At 43.2% G+C, this 24,359-nt stretch overlaps 1 protein-coding gene across 1 annotated transcript; it reads right to left on the bottom strand.

Annotated features, from left to right (window-relative positions):
- Positions 1-1,257: 1,257 nt before the first annotated feature.
- MKRN2 (makorin ring finger protein 2) lies at positions 1,258-22,615 on the bottom strand. The gene is made up of 8 exons (XM_089678714.1): positions 22,460-22,615; positions 15,136-15,264; positions 14,380-14,543; positions 11,783-12,090; positions 8,122-8,336; positions 6,635-6,745; positions 3,779-3,923; positions 1,258-1,504 (listed from the first exon to the last, which is right to left on the bottom strand). Exons 1-8 carry the CDS (start codon positions 22,483-22,485, stop codon positions 1,358-1,360), a joined length of 1,245 nt encoding a protein of 414 aa, XP_089534840.1. The 5' UTR covers positions 22,486-22,615; the 3' UTR covers positions 1,258-1,357.
- Positions 22,616-24,359: the final 1,744 nt, after the last annotated feature.

Genomic DNA, 24,359 nt, shown 5'->3' with positions numbered 1-24,359 from the left:
AAGATGGGTGTTCTAGCCTGACAATGACCCAAAACATACTGCCAAGGCAACAAAGGAGTGGCTAAGGAAGCACATTAAGGTCATGGAATGGCCTAGCCAGTCTCCAGACCTTAATCCTATAGAACATATTTGGGAGGGAGCTGAAGCTTCGAGTTGCCAAGTGACAGCCAACTAACATTAAGGATTTAGAGAAGATCTGTAAAGAAGAGTGGCCCAAAATCCCTCCTGAGATGTGTGTAAACCTGGTAACCAACTACAAGAAATGTCTTACCTCTGTGCTTGCCAACAAGGGTTTCTCCACCAAGTACTCAAATCATGTTTTGCTTGGGAATCAAATACTTATTTGACTCACTGAACTGCAACTCAATTTATAACATTTGTATAGTGTTTTTTCTGGAATTTTGGTTGACATTCTGTCTCTATCATTTAAAATACACATATAAGACAAGACCCTTCATTTCTTTTTCCTTCATTTCCTTACAGACCCTTCATTTCTTTGTAAGTGGGCAAACTTACAAAATCTGCAGGGGATCAAATTATTTTCCCCACTGTATATTGGCTGTCACATTTCTCCTCTCTATTACGGTGATTCACGGACCCAGAGCAAGAATGCAGATAAGGAAAATCAGAACTGCATACTTATTCCAGGACAGTGACCTGATACAAAAGCCATTGTTACAGCAGACAAGTAGCATCTTCAGAAAAGATCAGCAGTTGCAGCCTCCATTGTTCTAGATCAGGTTTTTTTTTTTTTCTATTGTGGTAGTATTTTAAGGAGTTGAATTTTCTTACTGACTTTCTATTTCTCCTGGGAAGTTCAGCTGGCCAACCCTCCATACTAGGATATACAGCTTTGTCCTCTTCAATGTTGCCAGTTCAGAGAAAGCCTCACTCTTTTTGCTGCACTCTCTAAAATAAAACATATTTATAAATGCAGAGTCCAACTACAAGATGAATAAATGGCTGCAGCAGGACAGAGCAAGCTGGGATCACATATGGGATCACATATGCGGACCTCTCCATTCCCAAAGTTACAGAAAACTGATCAGTTGTGAATGGACTTAGCAATGACAGGAGGGCTGCATATCATGCAATAATTTGTCCAGAATAGATGAAATATACAAACCAGTTGTATGGGCTGCAGGATGCCAACAGTACACTACTGAGAACAGGCTTGAGGCCCTTTTCTTTCCCCAATGTAACTTTAGTAGTCTGAGCTGGAGAGAACAGAACAGAGAGTGCACCAGCACACAGAAGTAGTCAATAGTGTTTTTATTTGTTAGTGGAAAGGACACTTGGTTCTGCCGTCTCAATAACCCATACATGCAGTTTCTACACTACAATTTCTAATAAATATTCAGTTGGAAGGGGGGGATGCTGGTTGATCTGCTCCAGACAAGTGCATGAAGAGGTCTCCAAGTTCGGCTACATCGTCATCAGTGGCAGGAATACTTCTGTGCTCTCGATCTTCAATGAAATCCCACAGTCTAACCGCATTAAAGAACTGCACAGAAATCAAGAACAAGTTTTAAAAAAACAAAACAAAAAAAACACAAAAAAACAAAAACACAAAAAAAACACAAAAAAACAAAAACACAAAAAAAGCAAACACAAAAAAACAAAACACAAAAAAACAAAACACAAAAAAACAAACAAAAAAACACAAACACAAAAACACACAAAAAAACGCAAACACAAAAACACAAAAAAACAAAAACACAAAAAAAAACCCCCACACAGGTAGGACCCATTCGTACTGAAGTGGTGTGTGATAACGCACATTACTATACTAAGGCAATAACTCCAATGCACAAACGTTGCAGTGCAACACAAACAGTATTGACAAAAAATGGTGCACTTCTGTTTTTTTGGGACGTTGTGGTGTGTTGACAGCCCAATCATTTGGATGAACTGCCTTAATGCACCACAAAGGTGCGAATGGGCAGTTACAGAAGTACTCTAGTATACTAAAAAGCAGTCCTCAGGTTAAAAAATTGCTTGTTTTCCCAAGACATACCTGTAGGCAGTGCATGGCCTATCCCCAGCCTGTCCACAAAACTATATATGGAGGCTGCGGTGGGGTCACCCACTCTAGGAGTTTTGAATACAGGCTAGAGAGGCCACGCACGGCCTACATGGATCTCTTGAAAATTAAGCATCATTTTTAAAACTTAGTGACTTCTTTTACACTATAACTAAAAGGCAAAACATTTTTTTTAGGTCACTAGATACGATACCCAAGCTTTACTGCTTCATCGGCTCGTCTTCAGCTGAAGACTGGTGCGCCTGGGTGAGATGTGCAATCCCTCAACACTTGAACACTGACAAATGTTAGCCAGAAACTCATACACCAAAGTTTAAAGCGGAGTACCACTCGACCTATCAAAAAATAAAAGTCAGCAGCTACAAAAGCTGTATCTGCTGACTTTTAAAAAAACAGACACCTGTCCCTTAGTCCCGCGGTGTGTCCACCGCAGCTCGTTTCACCGGCTGTCCTGTATCCCAGGAGGCCGGCATCTTCAGTGTGGGCACCCGACTGTGACAGCTTGCGGCGCCACAGTCGAGTACTCACTTCATGAATGGTCCTGTAGTCTTCTGGGACCTGTCACGTGTCCCAAAAGACTACAGGGAGGACACCTATTTCCGATTGCCTAGGCAATTGCACCAGAAGTGGAAGCGGGTACCTGTCAAATTTGGACCCCCCCCCCCCTGCAAAGGTGCCAATCCTTAATGGGGAGTGGGGGAGCAGTCCTTAAAGCAGAACTTACCCTTTTGGGTGGAACTCCGCTTTAAGTCTTTGTTAGCTACATACAGAATACACATAGAATATGGTGTATTCTATTTGTAGCTAATAAAGAACTTTGGAGTACACTAGGTTGCCAGCTAGCGTGTCAGTGTTAAAACTTTTTTCTAGGTTTGCGTAGCAGGCTGATGGTGTAGACCCCGTCAGTTTTCATTGCTGTCGGTTTCCCCGTTAGGGAGATTCACGCTCTCAATTTGTCCTGTGTACCATTATCATCTCTGAAGGTGATAGTAAAAGAAAATCCCAAATTTTGGGATTTCTGTGGGGGACACGAGCTCCGGTGACCTGGGGGGCCCCATGAAATTCCATTAATATGCAGGATTTCATCTCACTTTGTTTTGGCTACAAGACAGGAAGTGAAGGCAAATCTCCCCAATGGGACACAGATGACAAGAATAAACCTTACAGGGGTTATAACCCTCCCGCACGCGATCCAAAATGAAATAAAAAAAGGTCTGCCTATAGTTCGACTTTAAATATACTAAAGATGCTGGAATGCATAGTACATTTTTATGTAAAAGGTGAACACTTTATCTAAATACTTCCCTATATTTGTAGTTCAGTCTGCCACAAATTGTACAACTATATAATTGATAAGTGGAAAAAATTTAACAGAAGAAGGTGGTGTTGAAAATGCTATACAGTTATTATTCAACTAAGAGAATAAGGAAGAAAAAACTCTAAAATAAAATGTATGTAAAACACCACTTTGAAGCAGGGGTGTCCAACCCTTTGTCTTCCCTGGTGTCCCAACTGAAAGCAAATGGGACTGCTGGCACAGGGATACACGCAACATGCATGCAAAAAAACAGCCCAATGTGAGAATGAGGCCTAAATGTTGCTATTTAAAAAAAAAAAAAAAAAGCAGCATTTTGATATACGCCATTTTGCATTTCTCATTTTGGGACTGAGTGTCAGTGTAGACCCTTGTCAATCTGTAGACCCTTACAGAAGAGGTAAAAGGAGGACTCTTACCCGTACTGTGCCTTCGGATCCAAGCTGTTTCCGGGGTTTCTCTGGGTCTGCTCTGGTTCCGTCTGGGAAAGCATGCAGGTAAAGACACTTTCCACCAAAAGGGCAGGTGCCACGTCCCTGATCAAAGTATTTACAAGCCTTCTTACTGAAACATAAAGAAAGGCAACTGGTCATCCACTGCAGGATATTTCCTAGTAAATGTTTACTTGGAAAAATGTAACATTTTACAGAAAGCCTTCACGATTATCTAGGCATATATTATAACGTAACAGTTACAGATAAAACGTTATCCACATTTTGTTCTATAAAGCTGTGTGTCCACATCTTTTGCCAGTCAAGCACTATTCTGTCAATATTTTCCATTTCTGGGTACCCCTGTAATCCAGATATGAAGGGGAGGGTATCCAGGCTAATCACTTGAAAAGAGATGACCATAGTCCTCTGTAGATAAAGCTGAAAGGCCCTTGTATAATCTTACCTGAATCTTGATGATCTGTGTACTTCTTCCAGATCATGCAATAATCCACCATAAAAAGTCCTATACTTTCCTTTTGTCCAGGAGTTTTAGTAATTAAGATTGGTCACTGCTGCTCTCCCTGCTTGTGCAGGGTGACTGGTCTTGTATCTGCCTCCTGTAGTTCTCTGCAGGCAGTCTGTAGTGGGTGGGCCTGCCTTGTCCCCCTCACATCTCTGTTCTCTGCACAGGCTATGTACAGCACAGTGATGATGGGTATTAACTGGGTTTGCAAATTGGATTTACAGCTGTACTCAAAGGTTTGCATACTCTGGCAGAAATCATGACATTTTGGCATTGATATTGAAAATATGACTGATGATACCAAAAAAAAAAATAAGCCATTTATTATCACAGTTGTTTGGCTCCATTTTAAAAAATAACAGAAAATCACCCAAATGGCCATGATCAAAAGTTTACATATCCTGGAATGTTTGGCCTTGGTACAGACACACAAGGTGACACTGACACACACACGTTAAAATGGCATTTAAAGGATAATTTCCCACATCTGTAGCCTTTTAAATTGCAATTAGGGTGTGTATATAAATAGACAAGGAGTGTTTTTTTTTTTAAGCTCATATATGGATGCACTGAGGCTAGATTTGAGCCATGGGGAACAGAAAAGAACTGTCAAAAGACCTGCGTAATGAGGCAATGAAAACAGATATAAAAAGCTATCCAAAGCCTTGACTATGCCAGTCAGTACAGTTTAATAATTTATTAAGAAGTGGAAAATTCAGGGATCTCTTGATACCAAGCCAAGCCCAGGTAGACCAAGATATTACAAAAGACTGCCCCTCTGTGATTGATGCTAAAGGGGACAATACACAGTATTATGAACTAAGGGTATGCAGACTTTTGAACAGGGGGTCATTTAATTTGTTAACTTGTTGCCATATTTTGTTTTATTCTGCTATGACCTACAGTTAAATATGAATCCCACAAGAAATAAATGTGTTTTGCCTACTCATTCATGTTCTCTTTAAAAAAACACAAAAAACGGTACATACTGTATATTACCAGTTCTCCAAGGGTATTATTTTTATTATTATGCAAACGTTTGAACACAGCTGTATGTAATTTGTGGTGCTGGGAAAGATGTATGAATGCAAGTATTGTGACTGGAGTTAAGTGTTCATGTAAAAGCCAACCATTTTTTAATAGTATCCATAAGGGCCCATTCACACTTTGCAGTCCTGGAGCATTTCATTAATGCATATCGCAATATGGCAACCCATTAAAATGGTAAAAAAAAACAAAAAAAACCCCAAAAAACACCACTTGTACATGCTGGAGGGCAATCATCTTGTGCCGGGCAATCAAAACGGCCGAAGACCAGCACCCAGACCAACCTGAGGAGCAGAAGCCAGCACAGCCAAGGGACTGTGTGGGTCTTGGACCATTGGAACTCAAAAAGGAAAAAAGTATCTGTGCCCTTTAGGTTTCCTAAACTTGGAGGCACACACGTGAAGTAAAGCACCTGAAGCATCTACACAAAAAAATGGTCACTTATGTGAATCCTGTAAAAAAGTGAAAACTCAAGCACCAAGACATCTCATGAATAAAAGATTAATAGCTTTATTTCATCCATCGAATAAAAATGAATCAATACCTGTATATATTGACGCGTTTCAGCCTCCTACATAAGCCTTAATCATAAAGATGTTTATAATAGGATTATGCTGAAGGCATGTGACGGAGGCTGAACAGCATCAATATATACAGGTATTGATGCCTTTTAATTCAATGGATGAAATAAAGCGATTAATCTTTTATTCATGAGATATCTTGGTGCCGGAGTTTTCACTTTCATATGGACTTATTAATGCTATAGCACTGTGTGAATCCAGGCACAAGTCTATCTCATCCTGCTGATTGCTATGGGAAGTTGGGGGTGCAGCACTAGTTCAATCGTTTTTTGGACTATGTGACGTTTGTAACCCCTGCAAACACCAATATGAAAAAACAGCAATAGAATTCCTTAATAAGTTGGCTCTGCACCATCCTGAGCTACATGCAAAGTGTACTGCTACAATAAACATCTTCACGGACCATTAGTTAGGTGCAGGAGGATGAAAGAAGGATGACCAAATATAACTGCAAGAATCAAAGTCTCTATTTTCATATTTAAAGGCATTACGGCTCAACATCAAAACATTATGTGCAGGTACTTTCAAATGTCTGCAAGTCAGGAAACTTAATTTGATAAACCCTAGTCCTCCAATACCCCTGATGATGTGTTACTCAACGTGGCCATTATAAACTTGTACATCCAAGGACTCTATAGTTGGGGGGGCCCAGTTTACAAATCTTTGTTTTACACTGAAAGTCAAACTCACCCCATTCCTTGCTTAAATGCATCAATCAGTTCATTCTTCTTGCTCTGATCTTCCACCCAGTAAGCACTGGGAATTACAAACTCGGATATCACACGGCATTCTGGACACGCTCTAATCAGAAGAAAAGAAAAAACGACAAAAGCTGCTGTGACTGCTTTTACCTGAATGTGTAATTTTGTTCAGCTAGTTCTCAGATAACCTGACCAAACAGTACTTTGTATTCAATGCAATGCAGTTTGGTCAAGGGTGTGATTTGATAATGAAGGAATGGCGGCTTACCAATAAGGACTCTTATGCTCTCATCCGAAACTAGCAAGCTCTATTTATTGGGGCCCATTCACACTAGGAGCTGCATGTGAATCTCACAGAACACTGTGTGGTTCCTGTGCGATCAACATGCAGTTTTGTGCAGTGCGATTTCAACCCCATTCATTTTAAATGGGCTGAAACTGCACCGCACCAAAACTAGTGCACGCACTGCAACCAGATCACATGGTACTTTTGTACCATGTGATCCAGTGTGGGCAAACGCACTACATTTGGGGTGTTACCTTCGCACAGACACCCACAGCAGATTTCAAGAGCAGTGCAATAAGAATGCAGTATAGGAAGCCGCACAGGAACAAAGCTTTCCCATACTGCATGGTAGAGTGAATGACTCTACAATGCAGTCCCTTAGACTCATAGGGGTTTATTTACTAAAGCTGGAGAGTCCAAAATCAGACTCCCTTCTGCATAGAAACCAATCAGCTTCCAGGTTTCATTGCCAAAGCTTCATTGAACAAGCTGAGGTTAGAAGCTGATTGGTTTCTATGTAGAAGGGAGTCTGATTTTGGACTCTCCAGCTTTAGTAAATAAACCCCATAGTATTGTGCAATTCATTAAAGTTTAATTAGCTTTAATTATTTTTTTCCCCAGTCTGAATGTCAATGTGAAGAGGATAACAAGGAGATAGTTCCTCAGTATGTCTTTGTACTATCTACACAAAAATTGCAAGTGGAAAACACCCAAACTGTAAAACCCTCCTCCTCCTACTTACCCTGTATACTTACCAATGTTCAATCCGTTCCAGTTACGTGAACCTGCAGCTTGGATTAAGGAAGCACTCAAGAGCTGTGAATTTCAGGAGCCACAACATCATCCATAGGCTTCCAAGGCCTAGTTGTTGGCGCTCTCTCCCCACTCCCCTGCAGCAGCCATTTACAGACAAGGGAGCTGGAGCTGTGGGATCACATGACTGGAGCAGTTTACCAACAGACAGATACACTTTTTTTTTTTTAGGCAGGATAGTTAGGAGGGTGATGGGGGAACCTTTTTAAGAATTATAGTTAGGCTTTTCTTCCACTTTTTAACGAATACATATTTTGATTAAAAAAAGGGGGTGTTTTTAGATCTAAACGCTATAATTCAGGAAAAAAAAAAGGCAATGGAAATAACAACACATGCTATGTAAAGTAGGGTTTAAGTTTCTAAATCCAAGCACTTACTTTATTACTGGATTCTCAAACTGTCTGGCACATCTCCACTGTCTGATACAGGAGAGGCAATACGTGTGGTTGCAGTTGGACAGGATACCAAATCTCCGCTCTGATGGTGAAGACTTTTCATATACAATTTCCATGCAGATACTACACACCTTGTCTTGGCTGGCCTGGAAGGCAAAGGCCTTTTCCATCTCCATTTCAAATGCCTCCATACACAGCTAGAACAAGAAACAAAAAATTATACACTTCAGCTCCAGCAATATTTGAGTGCTAGCTATGCAAAGGCAGATAGAAGCCTAACATGCAGGAAACCAGTAATAAGAAATTAAAGAATGAAATTTGAAAATCTTCTGTAAATACCAATTACTCGATGTAATGCAGATTTAATGGCTTTTCAAGTCACTGGCTCAAAAGTATGCAGATTAGGAACTCTGACATTTCTCATACTTTCCTACTCTGTGCTTATGAGAGCAGTATCTTAAACAGCTCTAAACCCCTGGACTGTCAACAAGAAGATTGGACATGAACCGTAGCTCCAATATATAAAACACGTTTATAAAATACACTTCTAAAAATACTGTAGAATTTGGAGTTATTCAAATTGTAATGTATTTAGGCAGCCAAAAAATTTAACATTATTGAATCCTTCAAATACAACTTAATAAAATATATTCATTCATTTGGAAGCCCGCTTTAACTTTTGGTAGACCCTTTTTTTTCCCCAGCAATACCTTTTTTATTCATAAAGGCTACGTTCACCTTTGTAACGTGTTACAGCCATATTTACGGTGCCAAATGTAAAATTTTAAAAGACAGCACCTGTCCCCACTGCCAGGTCCTTCCCCGGACAGTTGGCTGGGGATCTTCTCCCTACTCCTGCTGTCACCATTTAAAAACAGCATGGCCGTGTGGGGCTCTGCTCAGAGGGCTGCATCATTCATTCACAGAGTTCTGTGAATGAATGAACTACAAGTCCTTTTAGCCACAGAAGCAGACAGCTTGTAGTTCTCAATGAACCATGACAGGACTGGCAAGTGTTCTCAATTTGCCAATTGGAAAAAGGTGCCGATACATGCAAAGTCACGTCTCATAGACTTTCATGCAAAAAGACCCTTAGTGACTTTAATGCAAAACTATGTCTCACAGCTTTCATGTAAAGTCATGTCCCTATTGACTAATTCAAAAACGCTCCTAGCGACTTCAAATGTAAAATTGCCAGCCACATTAATTAAAAAATAATCTTTCATTTTAGGTTTTTGGCCAAGTGCATCCTGAATTTTTGTTTTTTCCACCAATATCATGGATTCCTCCTGCAGTTCAATAACTGCCTGCCCGTACAGGAGGTACGGGCAGACAGCTAAGAGTCTGCAGGATCCTGGCATTGCACCGACAATCTGCTGATCATGGGTGCAATGCTTATCATTTTGCAGGTAAAAAAAAAAAAATTTGCATTAATTTTTTTTTTTTTTTATAAAAAGGTGAACTTATCCATTAAGTAATACAATTTATATGACAAGTGTTTTTGGCTGAATTTATGAATGCCAACTTACACTCTTAAAAAGAAACTTGTACTAAGAAAAATACAGAGTTACCAATGCCTCCTCGATACTAGTGGTTACTGTCCATTTGGGAAGATCAGTTTATGTACTAGAAGGTGGAACATATCTAAGGGACGATTAGATATTATTCATACACCAGCAATTGCCTACTTATCTGAAGTAAAAAAGTGACACAGCAGATACTGTATTCTGTAAGAATGTCTAGCTTATGTGTTAGTCTGATACAGGCCTAACCAACAATCTAAAAATGGTTCAATGAGAATTAAAGCTCAGGAGTTTCTAATTCTTGCCCACTCAATAGAAACCAAAAAAATAAGTGGATGATGATGATGGAACTTGTGATTCAATTTCCTTAACCAGTTAACGACCACCCTATAGCAGATGTACTGCTACAGGATGGCCGATCTTTGCAAAAATCATGTGATTTGGCACTTGTTGGTTGAGGGGGTGCACACTCCGGGCACGCTGATTCTGCTGTGATTAGTCACAGCAGAAGCCAATCAGTGTGTGCTCGCAAATGGATGCCGCCGCCGCAAGCTGATCGTTGAGGGGAGAGAACACAGCTCTGCCTATGTAAACAAGGCAGAGCTGTGCCCTGTCAGCGCCGACGTGCTGGACTTGTTTCCCTGCAAAGCAAAGAATAAAATCCAGCACATTACCTAGTAAAAACACCACACAGTAAACACCAACACACTTGTTAGGCACAGTTATGCCCTAGATGTTTAACCCCTTCCCAGCCAGTGTCAGTGCATATTTGTAGCACTGATCACTGTATTAGTGTCACTGGTTCTCACAAAGTGTCAGATTGTCCGCCACAATATCACAGTCCCACTAGAAGTTGCTGATCGCTGCCAATACTAGTATAAAATAAAGCTATAACTTTTTTGCGCAAAACCAATCTATATACGCTTATTGGGATTTTTTTTTTACCAAACATATGTAGCAGAATACATACTGGCCTAAATTTATGAAGAAATTAGATTTAAACTTTTTTTTATTGGATAGGTTTTATAGCAAATTTAAAAAAATATTGTTTTCAAAATTTTTTTTTTTTTTTTATTTAGAAAGCAAAAAAACAAAACAAAAACAAAAAACAGTAAAATGATCAAATACCACCACAAGAAAGCTCGCTTTGTGGGGAAAAAAAAAAAAAAAGACAAAATTTATGTACAGCGTTGCATGACCACACAACTGTCAAAGTAACGCAGCGCCATATAGCAAAAATTGGCCTGGTCATGAAGGGGGGCAAATCTTCCAAAGGTCAAGAGGTTATGGTAAACCCTTTATGAAAAGTAAGAAAGCTACCATTGTTGTGTTTTCCTAAGAATGCTATCTGCCTGGCTATCGTAGTGACCCTCTTTATGTCAAAACTTTGAATTGTTGACCTAGAACAAAATAAGATAAGCACTCCTGGGTCCCCAGCACCCCGTCCCTGACTTGCAGGCTTGCTCCAGGTCAATGGCTCAGAGTATTAGTCGGTCAACATACAAGCCATTTATATGATAAAGTGGAGTTCCACCCAAAAGTGGAAGCTCTGGTTGTTTGCCTCCCCCCCCCCCCCCTTCACTGCCATATTTGGCAATTTTTGGAGGGGGGGGGTAGCATATATCTGGTTCTACCAGGTACCTGCTCCTACTTCCAGGTCACTTTGCCACGGCAGGTTCAGCCCCCCTCCTTGTCCCAGAAGACTGCTGGACAATCAAGATGCACAGCACGACCCATGCATTTGCAGTGGGCATCCAGCTGTGAAGCCGCAAGTTGTCACAGCCTGGTGCCCACAGCAGAGATTCCAGCACCGGGGAGAGAAGGGGGAGAGAAGGGACAGCACGGGTGAGCACATTGCTGGACCCTGGGACAGATGAGTGTTTATTAAAAGTCAGCAGCTAAAGTTTTTGTATCTGCTGACTTGATAAACAAAAAAACCTAAGAAAATTTACATCTTTAGGAAATGTATTAATTTGTATTATATTTGAGGCCTCATAGTGGATTTTTAGCACACAGTCTGGTTCAGATCTGCTGTTACTACTGTAGACTACAGCAGAAATGTTCACGAATGCAGTCCTAACCACCATGCAGACACACAAGGGATGTCTGGCCAATTTCACCTTTTCATGTGACTTCCTCTGTTCTTGGTCATAGGGGTGAAGCACTTGTAGGTTGCAGATCTCACACACATCTCCATGGATATAGCCACAGCTTTCTCCATAGTGACATGCCCCTGCAGCTGCATAGGGGCAAAGCTGCTGGGGGTCCCCAGGAAAAGGCGAGGCTGCCTCGACTTCTTCCAGTCCTGTACAGATGGCTTCCAGGTAAGAGTGCGGTTTTAACACTTGATCAGTCACTTGAGTATCACTGCTGTAGTTTTGGTTAAAAGCAGGATTCGATCGTTTATCTTCTGCCAGTCCCGATAAATCTAATAATGGCATTAGAAAAAGACAACTGATAGCCTTGAGTTCATGTGAAATTTTAAGAATCACACAGCCACTAATCTCTAATGCGCAAGTATAGTCCATACCGTTTCTTAATTTAACAATGTGCTAAAAATTTAGCAACATGCTTAAAGTGGGTTTCCACTTTTCCAGCCAAATTTGAGAACCACCTTAAGATCTTTGTTAGGAGACTGTGTGCACATCTAGTTTACCACTGATTGTATGGTCTGCAAACACAGTCCGGACAGGGTTAGTTAATATACAACTCCCCAGTCCCCTTTTTAACATTATGTAGAAGTAGGAAACTTCATAGAAGGAAAATCAGAAAAGTGCAACAAAAAGATAAGAAGCCATTTTTAAAGATTTTTGTTTAAAGTTACATGAATTGTAACATGTAGGTTGGTGTAATCCTAATTTGACTGCAATGGTAGAAACACACTTTAACCGTCAAGTACAAATTCTATCATAAAACAGGATCAGTTCTGGAAAATATATATCCTAGCTTACCTGTACTTGGATGTGGAGGCTGCATTAGTTTTCATTTCTCAGGCTAAGAACCAGGGGCGGACTGACCATTTGGAAACTCGGGCACTGCCCAAGGGCCCGGGGTCAGTAGGGGGCCCCATGAGATGCCCCTGGTACCTTTTTTTCAAAGGCTTTTTTGAGTTTGGGCAAGGACACAGGGGCCCCATGATCCCCTATTGCCCGGGGGCCCCATGAGTTGTCAGCCCACCCCTGCTAAGAACATTTTCAGCAAGTACAAAAAATATCCATTCCTTGTTAGAAATGCTATGTTCGTGTAACTTCATGTAATTTTTTTCCTTCCATGCTATTCTCTGTAAATTACAAAATTTCCGCACTGGAATATAATAGAGATGGAGAGGAAGACATGCTTGTAGCCCAAACAATGGGTCCTTCAGGGTTACAACCATGACTTCTGAAGGAAGTAAGTCTAACCAAAAAAAGCCTGAAAAAGGAAAACTAAAACACAACCACTTCTGAACACTGGTAAGCTACAACATATTACGCTTTTGGGTTTAGATACACCCAACAGTGAACCTGTGCACAGATCATGCACACTACATTTTTTGCATATTCTCACAACCAGAAGAAGCTTTTTGAAGGATAGGTTTACCTTTCCTTACATGTTACACCCTTATTCAGGGTGTAACATGCAACAGGTTACTGTTACAGCAGACTTGCACCACCCAATCCCCCATTGTGACAGCAGGCCAGGAATCTTCTCTCCGTACCCACAGTCACAATTTTTAAAAAAAGGCGGCTGTGCAGAGCTCTGCCCACTTGGCTGCATCACTCATTCACACAGAACTACAACTACAGTCAGCCATTACAGCTGATGGATTGTAGTTCTCAATGAACTACCAGGGCGCTGATGAGTGCTCTAGGTAGTTCATTGATGCTTATCCTTTAACCTGCCGCTGCGGGTGGACGTTTCTAAACACAGATCGCTGTAAGGGACCTCCGTGTGAGGTCCCGATTCATGTGATCACTGATTGGCCAATCAGTGATCACATGAACAGTACATGAACTACAAGAACAGTAGTAAACAAGATGTCACTTCCTGACATAATTGCTTACTACTTGTGAAATCTGTGAATGATCACAGAGGGCACATGGTACAAGGCTGTTCACAACAGCCTTGTTCCATGTGACAAGCTGTGACCAATCACAGCTCCCACAGTATTTCTCAATGGCTGTAGGAATTTATGGGTGTAAAAGCAATCAGTGTGAAAAAGAAAAAAAAAATCATCACCCCTCCCTATGGTGACACTGTACTACTAGGGTGACAGTATCTTAAAAAAAATATAAAAAAATAAAATTTAAAAAATGTTTTTAAAAATTATAATTTTTGGTTATAAACTAATTTGGGTTTTTTTTTTTAACTAAAAAGATGAATACTTTTTGGACTTTTTCATTTATATAGCAAAAAAAAAAAAAAAAAAAAAAAATCCCAGTGGTGAATAAATACCTTCAAAATAAAGTTTCATCTGTCTCAAAAGAATGCTAAAAAATTCATATGGGTACAGAGTTGCATGACTGCGCAATTGTCAAAATGTGACAGCAGTGAAAGCTGAAAATTGGCCTGGACTGGAAGGGGGTGAAAGTGTCCGGACTTGAAGTGGTTAAAACAAGCCCTTAGAGACCGTTGACATCTGCGTGGTGTGTTTTTAAATCCGTTTTAGGTGTGATACCAAAATACTCTGTATAACGGGAGTTTGATACAGGCTCACGTTAACCTTATATCCACATACCACGATCTCGGAGTACAAGACTCTTCTTCTCACGCCTTTGATGGGCACTTTTTGTGACAACTGGTGGGACTTCTGAGGAAGGTGAAGGTGTTTCTTGATTAGCAGGTGGGATACTTTGAGGAGTGTGAACTGCGGGAGGACCTGACGGTTTTACATGATCATACCTGTCAAGAAAGAAGACTTCAATATTCTCCAAGCATCTGTAAAAACAAATGATCTCATCCTACCATTAATTGTTGACTGTATGGAATTTACATAACAGATCTTTATCATAGAGTTTGGGTGTCCAGTCTATATTACATTATTCTGCTCTTCAAGCTACTTTTTTCAAGATTTGTAAGACGGGGGGGGGGGTGCCAGAACTCTGACTTGAAGCTCAAAGTCAGGATTTGCATACAGTGTGCTCAGGTCTAGGGGCTAATGGGGGGCACTCTGAAGGAGATTCCGGTCAGAATGATAATCTACTTAATCAAATAGAATATATGTATCCATTAAAAGGATGTGTAAGAAGCTAAGAATATACTTATTATTTCTGACACTGAAAAGAACAAGAAGGTTAGGAGTGAATAGCTTGTATGCAGGATCCCCAGTTTTTAAGGTCCAATAAGAGACATACATCTAGTAATGCTAATCCTCAAAGAAAAGGCCCATGCAAAAAGGAAGTATCAAAAGAAATGGGTGGCTGCAAGATCTTAACAGCAGGGTACCTTGGTATTGCCAACTACCAAATCTAGATATAATTTGCAGGATCCATACCTACAACGAGACCCATACGCACACTGTCCTTTTTGATAAAAGCGACAAACAGTGGATGGTTTACTCGTGGCCAAGTCATGTGAAAATAAACAGCGATTTCCTTCTCGACACACGCCATGTATGAAATATCTGAAAATAAGAGAAAAGGTTATACGTTTGCCTTCCAGAACACAAAAACAGCGCAAGAAAGTTTGCAGTGTTCAGGCAGAACTCCTGCCAAAAGTAAAAAAAACAAACAGCCCAATAAAGATAAAATAACAAAACCAGAATTTTCTGCAATACTCTTCCTAAAACCTGAGATTTCCCTCACAGTGCTTTTTTGCTACTAGCCCTCATTCTAATGGCTTGCCTCATTCATCCCACTTTCTGAGCCCAGGCTGTCTGGAACCAACCCCAGCCCATGAAAGGACTGTACATTGCCCATATCACCAACTTAACAGCCGTGTTCTATATATCACAATATAGGAGGATAGAACATCCAGCTCTAACTCTAAAGGTTTCAATCATGTCTCCTCTTTCCCTTCTTTCCTCCAGACTTTACATATTTAGTTCCTTAAGTGATGAGGGTTTGGGCCAGCTTGGCCCGAACAAAACTATTTAGAGTAACAGGAAAGCTGGACTTCGGCTTTAAATTCTCAGTACACAGACCCTACGTGATATTACTGCTCACTGGTCTACAATAGTTTATAACCATGAACCCTATATGTTCATGTACAGTACACATCCATAGGTGACAATAGGACAAAACATTACACATTGTCAAAGACAAGAGTATAACATTCAATCCTTACCCCACTGCAAAGCATGAGATTCCAATTACTGAATACTACTCACCACTCTGTAGCAGAGTACAATGCTGATCCCTATGATAAAGCATCACCAATTATATTACGGATCACTGTGTGTGTTCTCTGTTACGTCCTATCCAACTTTTGGCAAGTTTTTTTTTTTTTTTTTTTTTTTAAACAAGGTAGGTTGCCAGAGCTTTTCTCAATCCTGTCCAATGACTCAGCTTGGGACCGGCAAGCAGAATGTGATAGCAAACCAGTTATTTTGCTAACCATGGGTTTTTATACAGGGATTGCTACTCCATGTATGTATGCTATAGCAGAGCTTAAAATTTCAAGTCCTGAGCTACTAGCCAGGCCTTAAGAGTTACTCGCCACCAACAAACATGCACAAACAGAGACACCTGTACACACACACACAGACATGTACACACACACACGTACAGATACACACGTACACACACACAGACATGTACAGATACACACACGTACATGCATACACAAACACACACACATGTACACACACCACCCACTAAAAGTTGCAGTACTTCGTTGTTCACTCACAGAGCTGGGTACTGTACTCTAGAGGGAGGCAGAGAGCACAGCACACACTCCTTCCTTTGCTTTCACTGCGCTCAGCTTTTGAGCAGTCTGATGGCTCCCAGTGCCAATGACAGATCTGGCCTGAGCTCCGAGCCTGCTCAGCAAGACGGTACTGGGGGACACACTCGCCCCCACCATAATTTCCACTCACCATTGGCGAGCGGAAATTTCAAGCCCTTTGCTATAGGAATGTATGACGTAAGGCTACGATACATTGTAGTTTGTCTCTTTTTAATTGCTTGGTTCTTTGTAAAACTACAACTACTACTACTTACATGCCAAGGCTAATTTAAAAAGAAGCCAAAAAACTTACTAGCAAGGAGTGAGAAAGGAAACCTGCACAAGCAGATAATGTTCTGGCTGACATTCAAACGGAGGAACCTAGTGCTGCAAGGCAGAAGTTCCTTGACAGCAGCTGTACTGTTCATAGATGATTGTAAACAGCTCTACTTACCTACATTACAGAGCTCTATATATCCCCATATAGGATAGAACACGGAGCTCTCACCTTCCTGTACAGAATAAAGCCCTCAATACAGAGCACTCCTCACTGCACTATATCCCTATGGTACACTACACATCCCTTATCACCATATGCAAGGCTGTATAGGAGGACAGACCACAGAGCTCCCACCTTCCTGTAAGCATGGACTCATTGTAAGGCCTGTTGCACACAGGAGTAAAAAATGCAGATTTGTTTTTACTGATCTGAAATGAGATGTATTGTTGTCTATGGGACATTGCACACAGTCGAGTAAAGATCAGTTATACAGCGCTGAGTATTGTGTGCAAATTTTACATTTGCATGCAGTAAGTTACTTGCATGTTTACTAGGGATGCACCAAAATTTCAGTGGTCGAAACATTTTGGCTGAAAACACCCCTATCAACTGTTGGCCAACAGGAAAATAGGCACCAATATAGGTGCAGAAAATAACCTCGCCGCTGCCGTCACTGGCCACCACTCGGTAGTTCTCAGCCTTACCTGAGAAACCACAGAACAATCCCAGCGCTGGGCATAGATATAAGTGAAGGAAAGGTGGCCTCCACTCATCTCTATGCCCTTGGAGGACCAGAGTGATGTCACTTCCGGTTCTGGCGCCTAGTAAACAAGGCCATTTTCTTTTAAAGCAGCAGACCAATGCTTTTTTTGATCTAATTAATGCTTTACATTTCAAAGGAGAGGTACACAAGGTATGCATGCATTCCTTGTGATAGGAATAAAAGGGATTACAATTTTTTTTTTTAAAGGGACAGTTGGAAAAAAAAAAAAAAAAAAAGTTTAAAGTGCCCCCTGTCCCCCCATGCTCGCACATAGTGGTAAACGCATATGTAGGCCACACCCACATATGTAAACTGTGTTCAAACCACACGTGAGGTATCGGCACAAACATCAGATCAAGAGTGATAATTCTAGCACTAGACCTCCTCTAACATTACACTGGTAACCAGTAGAAATGTTTAACGTGTCACACATGGAGATTAAGTACTGTAGTTTAACACCATTCCACAAGCGTGTGTAATTTAAAGCATGACATGTTTGGTATCTTTTTACTCCGCGTAACATCATCTTTAATAATTTGCAAAACAATTGGGGTATATATTGTGTTTTTTTTTAATCAGTGTATTTTTTTCCAAAAAATTATTTAATTTTTAAAAACTGTCCCATTTTGATTTCGGTTTTAGGCCAAGTGCATCCTGAATTTTTGGTTTCAGCACCAGAATTTTTATTTCGGTGCACCACTAATGTTTACGCATTTAGATCCCGTCCCCGCTAGCTGTTACAGTGGTCGGCTGGTCTGATCGTTGCATGTTACATCCTGAATATAGGTATATTGTGTTACGAAAGGTAAACTCATCATTTAAAGAGATAGTAAATTGCAAAAAAGTGAAAAGTAGAAAACCTTTTCCATGTAAGTTAAGAGCATAATGTACTAGTATACATCGCACATTATGAAGGACTTGCCGAAAAGTGAACCCCTCCAGCGATGCGCTGTCACAGCTCCCCCAAGGCTTCCATCTTCACCCAGTCTTCCTTCTGGTTTCCCAGGCTGCAGCCATTTGGCCGATCTACAATGACGTCACTCCCCCGCATGCGCCAGTGACATCATGGCAGTTCACGTTTAGGAGATATTTCCAGTACCTACAGGTAAGCCTTACTAAAGACTTGCCTGTAGATAAAACATAAAAAATAGGGTTAACTTCCACTTTTAAAGCAGGTGGTGGGGATACAAGTCCTCCTCACTGCCCATCGAATGCTCTGTGTTCAGATCGCTCTCCAGAGCCCAAACCAAATGTGTGTGATCTCTTCATTCTCTTCACTCCCCAACATCAGCTTTCCCTCTAATTTTGTGGTGCCCGTTTCTGTCTGTGTGATGAGATGTCTCCCAGCGCTCAGGAAAAATACAGGAGGTTCCTTGGGGTGTGACTGTGTTTTTGACTGCTGCAAACTTCTTTGGAATCACCTGAAAACCCATGTGTAAGGCCTTATGTAAGGTGTATGTCTGTGGAGGCCGTATTTCTCTGAACATATGTCAAACTACAGCTACTGCAACCCAGTTGTGATCAATAGGACTGTCTGTATGAGGATGCATGAGACACCCCAGTGTGGGTAAACACTGCCCTCCACGGGCGTATACTTAAAGTGGAGCTCCACCCAAAAGGGGAAGTTCCGCTTTGAGCACTGGTCCCCAGCTCCCTGTGACAAGTTGACACCTTTCGGGTGCTGGTACCAGATTTTGACAGGCACCCGCTCCGACCGCCTAGGCTATTGGAAGCGGGAGTTTTCTTCCCTCCGCAGTCTTCAGGGACACATAACAGGTCCCAGAAGACTGCTCAACCATTCACAGGGCGCAGCGCTACTCGCGCATGCGCAGTGGACACCCGGCCGTGAAGCCGCAAGTTGTCAAAGCTGGGTGCCCACATTTAAGATCCTGGTGCCGGGGACAGAGAATGGCCAGTGAACCTGGCTGAGGTGAGGATACCACTGGATCGTGGATTTGTTTTTCAAAGTCAGCAGTTAATTTTTTTTCAGAGAAGACCGGAGCACACTTTATCTACACCATGTGTGAAGGAGGCCTTACTCGTTTTCCACACCATTTTATAACATAAGTCTCCTCCAACCAGCACCAGCTTTGCATCGGCTAAAATGCAAGCCCAAAAATGCTTAATCATGTAGAGCCCCTTGCACACTGCCATCATAATTTACTGATATTTCCTCAGGAACATGTGACACTCGCATGCTAGGAGCCAAAAACTGTGTGCAAAGGAGTAATGTTGAGTATAGGTGAGTAAAGTTTTGAAGGCATATAGAGGAGTACAGGCTAGTAAAAGTCTTCATTACCAGTATTGTGGCCCCTTACAGACAGGCGCTACAAGTTCCAGAGTACATTTCAGTGAATTATGACGCTTGTGTGCTGTGGAGCGCCATGGCAGTTCATTCATTCTTCCTGTCAGTATATCTGCTTGTTCATACATCCCGTACGGCAAGCAGATATACTGACAGATCTGCAGGAGACCTGCATGGCACCAGTCATCTGTTGATTGTTGGTGCAATGCTTTCCAGGCTCCTGCAGACAAAAATAATAAATGCAATTTTTTTACCCGCAAAAAAAATGAGCATGTTATTTTTTTTCTAAAAAGGTGAACTTATCCTTTAACCCCGCACTACAATTGTGTGCATCTCACTCAGCTGGAAGGGGCAGGCAGTGGCCCTGGTCACAGGTCACTTGGCGGGCACTACTCCCTTCTAAAGCAAAGGGGAATAATTCCTGCCACAGCTACTAAGAAAACTATCTCAGCATGCGTACACCCCCCCCCACCACTGCCTCTGCAGCTAAAGTGGATGCCGTTGGGGGATGGTAAAAGGGTTGTACTGCCCCTCAACTCATAACTGTAGTGTGAACGCCCTCGGAGTCACTTTAAGACTTAAACAAATGCAAAATACACCTGTACACAGAAGAGCCACAAATGACCACAGATGTTCAGCTCTCATGTAAATGGGGCCCTCACACGCCTCAGGGCATGGGGGGTGATTGGGCCTTCACATGGCTCTAGTGAAGGGGGGGTAAACAGGGACCCTTGCACAGTCCTTGGGGGTGATTGGGTCTTCACATGGCTCTAGGGAAGGGGGGTAAACAGGGACCCTTGCACAGTCCTGGGGGGTGATTGGGCCTTCACATGGCTCTAGGGAAGGGGGGGGGGGGGGGGTAAACAGGGACCGTTGCACAGTCCTGGGGGGTGTTTGGGCCTTCACACGGCTCTGGGGAAGGGGGGTAAACAGGGACCCTTGCACAGTCCTGGGGGGTGACTGGGCCTTCACACGGCTCTGGGGAAAGGGGGGGGGGGTAAATAGGGACCCATGCACAGTCCTGGGGGGTGATTGGGCCTTCACACGGCTCTAGGGAAGGGGGGGTAAATAGGGACCCTTGCACAGTCCTGGGGGGTGATTGGGTCATCACACTAGGGATGCACCCAGTCGGCCGAAATTAAAAAGTACCGACACAGGTGCTGAAAAACCCCGCCCCTTGCTGCCACCACCAGTCGCCGCTCGGTAGTTCTCGGCCTTACCTGAGAAACCATCGATCCTGGCGCTGGGCATAGAGCTGAGTGAAGGAAAGATGGCTGCCACTCATCTCTATGCCCTTGGAGGACCGGAGCAATGTCACTTCCCGTTCTGGCCATTTTTTATAGCACCAGATCAATTTTTTTGGTATAATGCTTTACATTGTAGAAGAGATGTGGGGTTTTATTGACCCCAGATCTCTCCATAAAGAGGACCTGTCACTAATTATTTCTATCACAAGGGATACATGCATTTCTTGTGATAAGAATAAGTGATAACATTTTTTTTAAAAAGGGACAGTGCAACAAAAAAAATGAAATAATTACAAAAAAAAAAAAAAGTTTAAAGTGCCCCCGTCCTCACACGTAGTGGTGACCGCACATGTAGGTCACGCCCACATATGTAAATGATGTTCAAACCACATACATGAGGTATGCCCATGAACCTCAGAGCAATAATTCTAGCACTAGACCTCCTCTGTAACTTTACACTGCTAACCTTTTTCATCCAAGTGCATTTTGAATTTTAATTTCCGTGCACCACTACTTCACATGACTCTGGGGAAGGGGGGCGTGTGAACAGGGACCCTTGCATGGCCTGGGGGGGTGATTGGGCCTTCACACGGCTCTGGGGAAGGGGGGGTAAACAGGAACTCTTGCACGGTCCTAGGGGGGGATTGGGCTTTCACATGGCTCTGGGGAAGGGGGGGGGGTAAACAGGGACCCTTGCACAGGGGGGTGAACAGGGAGCCTTACACAGTCCTGGGGGGCGAATGGGCCATCACATGGCTCTGGGGAGGGGGGGTGAACAGGGCCCCTTGCATGGCTCTCGGGAGGTGAACGGGGCCCCTTCACATGTCTCTGTTGGGGGGGGAAAACAGGGGCACTTGCAGGGTCCTGGGGGCCCTCACATGGCTTAGGGAAGGATGGGGGGTAAACAGGGCCCCTTGCATGGCTCTTGGGAGGTGAACAGGGCCCCTTCACGTCTTGGTGGGGGGGTAAACTGGGACTCTTGCATGGTCCTGGGGGGTGATTAGGGCACTCACACGGCTTAGGGAAGGGGGGGGGGTGCACAAGGGCCCTTAGCATGGCTCTCGGAAGGTGAATGGGGCCCCTTCACATGTCTCGGGTGGGGGGGTGTTTGAACTTGGCCCTCATTATTGTGGCTGGTTGCAGTGCTCCCTCCCATCACACAGCCCTCTCTATATCCATCTCCACAGAGGAGGAGAGAACAATGAGCTCTCACCCCCCATACCCCTGAACTCTGCACTCATCACACAACTTCACCCACAACGTGGAGCGCCCCCCTCCTCCCTGCCGGTAGAACAAAGCCTCCCCTCCCACCGCACTCCGACCGAGTCCCGCTCCCACCTGCACGTCACGTGTTTGGTGTTCATGGCTGGAGCCGGTGTCCCCACGTCACGCTGGTTATGTTGTTATTGCCTGCTCCTCTCCCGGGGTCCCTCCCCCTATCCCTCCATGACACGCCCCCGGCCGGCGGCAGTACATGACATCATTAAATGTGCAGCGCGGCCCCGCTCCGGCCGGCAACAAGAACCGGGAACTTTAGTTCCACCATGTGGGCCTCGTGTGGTTATAGTGGGGAAGGGGAACCCAGAGGTCTATGGACACAAAGGCGGCCAGTGGGCTCTCCTGCTCGTCCCTGCAAGGAAATACACGTTGATGATGGCCGTCTATGAGAAGCATGGCCCTTAAAGTATAATTGAGGGCAAAACGATCTTTTTCAAATTTTAGAGCAAAAGGGGTGTTCTAATCCTTGTTTTGCTTTTTTTTTTTTTTAGAAATAAATAAAATTATATCTGTGTTCCGTTACATTCCGGCTGTGGTCCACAATGGTTTGATATTTCACGAAGTAAATGTAACATTCTATACTAGATTTTGGATAGAGTGAGGGAGGGTGATGACCCTTGCCAGTTTTTTTTTTGCCATGTGTCCCATTGAGGGAGATTTCCCTTCACTTCCTGTCCCATAGCCAAAACAGGAAGTGAGAATCCTGGGGTGTCACCAGAACTGGTTTCTCCTCTCTTCTGACTCCTTCACGCATGCTTTCATTCCTCTTTAGAGAGCATTTGGCTTGCGGTGAGGGCCTGTGTATCATCTCCTCACCGCCTGCTTTAACCCATTGAACCCCGCACTAGCATGCTGTAATAGAAAGCATTGCATGTGGTTGCCGGGGAGAGGGGTGTTGTAGCGTGGCCCCTATCACTTCAATGGGTTGCACTCAGTGGGCAACCTGCAACAAAATTGACAGTGGGTACGATTCCTGCTGCTGCATGTGTACAATTCCCCCCCCCCCCCCCCTGCTGCCTCTGGTGACTGGTTGGAAGGCAGTAAAAACACGACTCAACTGCTAGTGTGAACAAGCTCTTCTGTTGTAACGACTGCTCAAAAATTGGGGTTTTCTTTCAAGTTTGGTCCCTGGGACAAATAGAAATCTCCATAAGTCTAGGTTCACACTTCTGTGGGTCGGGGATGCTCACATAATCACGTGTGTTCTTGAACTGCAGGCAAGACACTGCTCTTTAGCAGACATGCAAGGGGTGCTATTCATTTTTAACGGCACCCTCATACATTGGAAAATGCAGGGCATTTTCACAATCACCAAATAGCATGGTGCCACAGCCAGGGCTGCTGTTAGAAACCACGGGGCCCCATTCAGCCAACCTGACAGCCCCCACCCAAAGAAAAAAAAAAGTACAGTTTACTATGCTTCAGTTATGAATGAACACAGTGAGTGATATGTACCGATCATTAACTGTGTTCATTCAGGAAAGGAAGGGGCTGGTAAATGTGACATATTTTACCAGACCCTTCCTCTAATCTCCATCCTGAAGGAGAGGAGGGAAGCCGGAAGCACTGCGGGGGTGGGGGCACATAGGGGGGGCCTGGACAGCAGGAGGAAATGTAAGGTGCACAGGGAGGGTGATGGGTGCAGCGAGGGGGCAATTACTGGAACTGATCCCCTGTATGGCTCTCTGCAGCAGCTGAAAGTCAGTGGGAGGGAGAAGAAGCCAGCTTTCAGCTGTTGCAGAGAGAGCCATACAGGGGGTTGGGTGCAGTAATTGCCCCCCCCCGTCATGCTGATCACCCTTCCTGCCCACATTTGATTCACCCAGCTGTCTGGGCCCCCCTGCTGGCCTGGGCCCCGTACAAGAGGACTGGTGGTACCCCCTTATCCACGGCCCAGGTGTGGCAAGACTTGAAGGAAAGTGCCCGAGACTTTTTCCCCTGCATTTATGGGGGTGGAGCG

The sequence above is a fragment of the Staurois parvus genome, unplaced genomic scaffold, assembly GCF_062004578.1.
Source record: "Staurois parvus isolate SC_StPar_1 unplaced genomic scaffold, SC_StPar_1.0 ptg000209l, whole genome shotgun sequence".
Lineage (NCBI taxonomy): Eukaryota > Metazoa > Chordata > Amphibia > Anura > Ranidae > Staurois > Staurois parvus.
Note: the sequence above shows the minus strand (reverse complement) of the source record. Positions and strands in the feature narration are given on the sequence as shown.

What these genes read in the sequence shown, in the direction of transcription:
- MKRN2 (XM_089678714.1), bottom strand. Translation starts at nt 22,485, where the DNA reads ATGAACACCAAACACGTGACGTGCAG. An exon ending in GCGTATGGGTCTCGTTGTAG is followed by an intron (nt 14,544 to 15,135) that starts GTATGGATCCTG and finishes CTTTCTTGACAG; the next exon opens with GTATGATCATGTAAAACCGT. An exon ending in GCATTTAAGCAAGGAATGGG is followed by an intron (nt 3,924 to 6,634) that starts GTGAGTTTGACT and finishes TTTATGTTTCAG; the next exon opens with TAAGAAGGCTTGTAAATACT.